The sequence below is a fragment of the Megalobrama amblycephala genome, linkage group LG19 (assembly GCF_018812025.1).
Source record: "Megalobrama amblycephala isolate DHTTF-2021 linkage group LG19, ASM1881202v1, whole genome shotgun sequence".
Taxonomy (NCBI): domain Eukaryota; kingdom Metazoa; phylum Chordata; class Actinopteri; order Cypriniformes; family Xenocyprididae; genus Megalobrama; species Megalobrama amblycephala.
In genome coordinates this window covers 28,999,838-29,005,837 of record NC_063062.1, presented here as the reverse complement: position 1 = coordinate 29,005,837, position 6,000 = coordinate 28,999,838, and the positions used below count along the sequence as shown (strand labels likewise).

Genomic DNA, 6,000 nt, shown 5'->3' with positions numbered 1-6,000 from the left:
AACATATTTGTTGAGTAAAATGTTGTGTTCCATTTAACTCGTCCATCCAAATTCCTACTTGGAGAATTGCAATAAAACAGTTTCTAAATTGTAACAGAATGCTTTATGGTTGGAGGAAAGATGTTGAAGTAGAAATATCCCATATCTGATTTTGTATGGAACACAGCATAGGCGTTCTAACTTGCTAAATATGGACTAATCAAACACAGAGCAAGCACAGTATTTGAAATGACAAAAAGACACTACAGGAAGTTAATATGGAACGTTTAATGACAGCTAATAGTGCTACACTCCGGGGTTACTGAACAGGATTATGGAATAGTCACATTTCTTTCCTGCATGTATACACACATTTACATGCTCTGAAACATCAGGATCTGGAAAAACCAAGCACTGCTGTGACACTGAGTCATTACAAAGGCAAAAGCCAAAGAGACCAAAACCCCAAAGTTTATTTACAATCTTTCTGCTGCACTTCAGATGTGTGTTTATTTTTCGGTGAACGCTCTGTTCAACAAAGGTTTGCGCCATATTTTTTTATTAAACTCTAAATTCTTTTGCAATCTTAAAGGGATAGTTCATCCAAAACTATAGAAATCCCGTCATCATTTACTTGCTTTGTTTTGTTTCAAACATGTATGATTTAGACGTGATGTTTTCCATACAAGAAAGTGAATGGGGTGGGACTTCAAATTGACGTAATGATATATTAAAGGTGCAGTGTGTAAATGTTAGGAGGATCTATTGACAGAAATGCAATATAATATACATAACTGTTTTCAAGGATGTATAAAGACCAAGCTTGCATGTTAAGTCGCCATTTTGCTGGAATGGCGACTTAATCTGCATTTTTCTGCAGTAGCCCTAAACGGACAAACTGTTTCATGTTTCATCACTATGTTGTTCTTCTTCGTTGATGTTTTAGAGGCAGCTTACATCATCATGCTCACGAAGAAGAAGTAGTATTAGTAGTAGTCTTCTGGTTTATTAGAAGCAAAGACCGTTCTTTGTTAGAAGTAAGAAGAAACCTCATTGCTTGACAGGCTACTCTCTGCTGTCTCAGACGACGACATCTTTGTCCTGTGTCGGCCACCGTAGTTTCTCTATGTGCTTCGAAAGGGAGGGGTGAGCATTAATAATACCAAATGACATTGTTTTTTGCATCTTTCGTCACTGATTGAGTTTCACCAATTTTAGTATGATGAAAAATCAGTTGTAAGAAGGGGAAATTATCAGTGAATACAGACAAATTTCAGTGGATTATTTTTACGGTACATTTACTTTTTTGTTCCCATTGATTTCATTTTATGGAAAAGAACACCTTGAAAAATTATGCTAAGTACCTCCCTTGTGTTCCACAATAAAAATAAAGCCATACAGGTCTGGAACATCATGAAGGTGAGTAAATGATGACAGACAGTTCATTTTGGGGTGAAATATATCCCTTTAACTTTCGAGTAGATTAACTGGACATCTTAACTGGTTCTTAAAGACATACAGAAGAGAGCTAGGGTTGCATTGCTAGGCCATTCTTAAAGGATAGATAGGTAGGTCAAATTTCATACAGTGCATATAAAGGAGCTCGTAATTTAAAACGTTCCTGCAATTGTACACAAAAGGTAGGTTTTCAGGACACTGACTTCATTCAGGTTTTCCACTTAAACAGATTTTCCCCAAACAATCATCCAGTACGTTGACAATACAGACCAGGATTTGACTTTAATCTGCGTCTGGGTGACCATCCCTACAGGTTGGGTTACAATCACATCATTAAGTTATCATGACAGCCTATATTTCAAACCAAAACCAAAAAACACAAGTTGTGTAAAATCGCTCAGTTCGCATCCCAGCAGCCTGATGGAGTCTCATCTGACGAACTGTGAACTGGAGGTTAAAGTGTGCCTTCATCTAGGAGTTTGTTTAGCCCATCGCAGATCTTCCTCAGGTTAAATCTGTATTCTTCAGATGGGCCGTACAGCTCGGTCAGGAAATCCACGTCTGCGAAATGGTTGAAAACATGGTCGATTCGGCCGTGGGAGCGCATGGTCAAGTGGTGCTCCACCAGCTCGTGGAGAAGGTCCCTACATTCCAGCAGCAGCTCGGAAAGAATGCCGCGGTCAAACGTGTACTCCACCTCGTAAAAGCTCACCACCGTCATGGCCGCCTGGTTCATCTTCTTTTTGAAGCGCTCAACGGTCTCCATCTCATCAGGACTGAACTGGTGGTTTCGGTAGAGAATGCCAATTTTCAGCGCAATCTTGATGACATCTTTGATTATCTTGTGGGCTTCCTTTTTGCTCTTGGTGTATTCACGACTGGCCTTGTAGAGTTCGTCCAGAATCTCGCTGCTGGTGTCGTCTGTGAGGAGGTTTGCCACGGCCATGGTGGCCATTTTACTCAAGATCTTCTTTTGGGCCTGAAGGGCCAAACTCTTGGAGTTGAAGCTCTCTTGCCCTATAAAAGAAAAACAGACAAAGAAAAAAAAAATCAAAGTTAGCCACTCAAAGATTTTTTTTCTCTCTCCCATATAAATCAGTTTGAATGTCAACAATGTTAGATTTTGTAGAGAACATTTTTCTGTAAATAGGTTGCAGTGTTTTGAGCACCCAGGTCAAGGACGGTCTAACAAACATCTACCATGCTGAAAGGCTTAAAACATGAAACATTCAAAGCATTCATCTGTCTTTCAATATATTTTGCTCAAAAAGAAGTGTGAATGTTTTTTCTGAACGCTGATTATTGATGAAACCTCCATTTAGTTGTTGTCAAATGAAATGTTCTAACATTTTTAAAAGACTGATACATTCCTTTGCTGTCGGATTCTGTATGTCATTCCATCTTCGCTTTTTTAATTTCAAATTTGAATGAAATAATGACAGAAAAGTCCAAAGTTCCAAGTAAGACTTAATAAGACTTAAAGAGATTGTTCAACAGGGAAAAAAATAAATAAAAATCTATTGAATGAAGAATTGATTTCATTGTGAAAAGTGGGAAGCGTGAAGAAGCTGAAAAAATAAGAGTGCTTAGTGACATCAAAAAAGGAAAATCATTTATGAGTTTGAACAAGTTTTGATGAAATATTACAAAGACAAACATTGCCACTGAATTTATGTAACACAATGACGTTAATACATTATTTAAGAGGAACTTTATTGAGCCACTGTAGGTGTGTCACCATAACTGTATTGTGTGCAAATGGATGGCAGCAAAGCTGTTGATTTACTGATGATTTATACAGTGTCTAATGGACTGTGATAATTTTAGAACAAGCTTCCTGGTCAGACTGTTATGTTTGACACTGTGGGCAGTACCCAGAGTTCCTCTGAGTGTGTGAGAGCTCTCAGTGTGTTCATTCTGCTGAGGTTTGCTGTCTGTCTGATCTGCTGTTGTAGAGGTGGAAACAGTACGTTCAATAACTCAATAATAAGATTTAGGCCAAAAATAGGAGAATGATATAATGGAGTGTTTTTAGAGAGGGCTGAGGGTTTATGGACCTGGCAATGAATCTCATGCGGGATTCTGTGATCTGGGAAACAAACTGATGATCTTTCTGACCTCCGATAGACTGCAACGCTATTACCACTTTCAAGGCCCAGAAAGGTACAGTATTTAAGAAATTGTTAAAATAGTCCATGTGACTACAGTTTTTCAACCTGAATGTTATAAACAGATGGGAATACTTTTTGTGCGAAAAAAAAAAAACTTTATTCAAACAATTTCTTCTCTTCCATGTCAGTCTCCTATGTTGTTTAACATTGTAAACACAGTGCACAAAAAGTATTCTTGTCTCTTCATAACATTAAGGTTAAACCACTGTAGTCACATGGACTATTTTAACAATGTCTTTACTACCTTTCTAGGCCTTGAAAGTAGAAATAACATTGCACATACCCGTTTACACCTGGTTTTATATTCTCTTTTGTCCATTTTCAACCACTTCAATCTTTCGATCTAATGGACAAAATAAGATTGCACAATTTACATATGAACATGCCTGCAGACAAAGGAAAAACATACTGGAGCATTAGCTTTTGTTTCTGCACTGATAGCTGAAAGACCATGGCGAATGTGGTAAGTGCATGTTAGAATCAGGAATGGTCAAACTTGGGTCAACAAAGTTTAAATCCCGCCTGGCAAGTGCACTTCCCATAATGTTTATGCATTAGGTCAGTAGGCGGTCTTTTGCGCGGTTCGAATACATTCGACCACATAACCATTTACACTACGAAGGCAATCCAGTTGAATGCATTTTTGACTACCTCTGGAAGTGGTCGAAAGTGGACAAGCTCAAAATGTTTTAGACCCAGTTTACACCTGTATTTAGCATCGTCCACTTGTGATCCGATCGACCAAATCTCAAATACCAGGTGTACACAGGTCCTTTGATTCAGACATCACTGAATGTGATCCTGTGATTCAGTATTGATTCAGTAACTGCTAGTGGTCTGATAGATTCAGACCCCTTATGTCCCAATGTTTATACTATCCATCCTAAATAGTATGTGAGATTAGAATAAGTGCTATAAGTTTTCCAAAGCATAGTATGTTAAAAAGTCTACTATTCCCTGTAGATTTTCTAAGTGTGGATCTGTGCAAAAACAAAACATTGCTCAAAAGCAGAGTTCTTCGCATGACAGACCCACGACTGGCAGATCAACATGCTACTTGTTTCTCTCTAATAAGGTGGCAATAATTGCTTAAATAGTGTAAATTTAATTAAATAAAATGTGGAATAAGTATATGAGGATGTTAGTTGTGACAGAATGATTGACATACTGGTTTACGGTGACAGAATGCACATAAACAATTTTATGATGAGGTAGTATGTCCCAAAGTTTGCCTACTCTTCTGACTGATTCAAACCACTAATTCCTGAGTTTGTGAGTCTTTTCAAACAATTAATTGAAAGAACCAGCTTGTGATTTTTTTTTTTTTTGTTGGTGAATCAGACTACACTGTTCGGGTTGGATGCAAAACAAAAACATGAGCACATTCATGAGGACAACTCAATAGAATGATGTGTTTTCTTGGCATTATTTAGCCTTTTTTAAAATTCACATTCAATTCAGACTATGTTACGAATGGAGACTCAGGCGGGAGATCCAAGTGCAGCATTTATTAGAAGTGAGAGTGGTCGTACAGGCAGGGTCAAAACAGGAACAAACAGGAACAGTGAGGAACAGGCAGAGTCGTAGTCAAGGGACAGGCAAAGATCAGGACAGGCAGCAACGGGTCAAAAACAAGAAACAGGCAGGAACGATAACAGACAGGCAGACAGGGAAATAACGCTCGGAATTGTCACAGGGTGAATCAGGACTTCGCAAATGGGTGGTGTGTGTGAGAGTCTTATATAGTCCTGATAATGAGCTGCAGCTGGGTGTGGTGATTAGTGATTAGTGTGAAGTGTGTGCAGGTGAGTGGCAGAGAGGATAATGGGAGATGTAGTCCGGGGAGTGACAGGAACAGACGGTGATCGTTACATAACGCCCCCCTCCCGGAAGGCGCGTCCTCGCGCCGTAAAAGGAACAGCTAGGGAGGGGGGGTGGGTGCATTGGAGATCTAACGGCAGATGGGGACGGAATCTCCAATGCAGCCCCAGGGACTCAGGCAGCCACGGCGGGTCAGGTGCCTCGGGCAGCCACGGCGGGTCAGGAGCCTCGGGCAGCCACGGCGGGTCAGGAGCCTCGGGCAGCCACGGCGGGTCAGGAGCCTCGGGCAGCCACGGCGGGTCAGGAGCCTCGGGCAGCCACGGCGGGTCAGGAGCCTCGGGCAGCCACGGCGGGTCAGGAGCCTCGGGCAGCCACGGCGGGTCAGGAGCCTCGGGCAGCCACGGCGGGTCAGGTGGCTCGGCCAGCCACGGCGGGTCAGGTGGCTCAGGCGACCACGGCAGGTCAGGTGGCTCGGGCGGCCACGGCAGGTCAGGTGGCTCGGGCGGCCACGGCAGGTCAGGTGGCTCGGGCGGCCACGGCAGGTCAGGTGGCTTGGGCGGCCACGGCAGGT

General features: G+C 41.6%; 1 protein-coding gene across 1 annotated transcript in view; it reads right to left on the bottom strand.

Moving 5' to 3' along the window:
- Positions 1-247: 247 nt before the first annotated feature.
- tnfaip8l3 (tumor necrosis factor, alpha-induced protein 8-like 3) overlaps positions 248-6,000 on the bottom strand; it is a 59,125-nt gene continuing 53,372 nt past the window's right edge. The window contains exon 2 of the mRNA XM_048168584.1: positions 248-2,454. Coding sequence (XP_048024541.1) covers positions 1,892-2,454 — 563 coding nt within the window. The 3' untranslated portion in view covers positions 248-1,891. The remainder of the gene's footprint in view (positions 2,455-6,000) is intronic.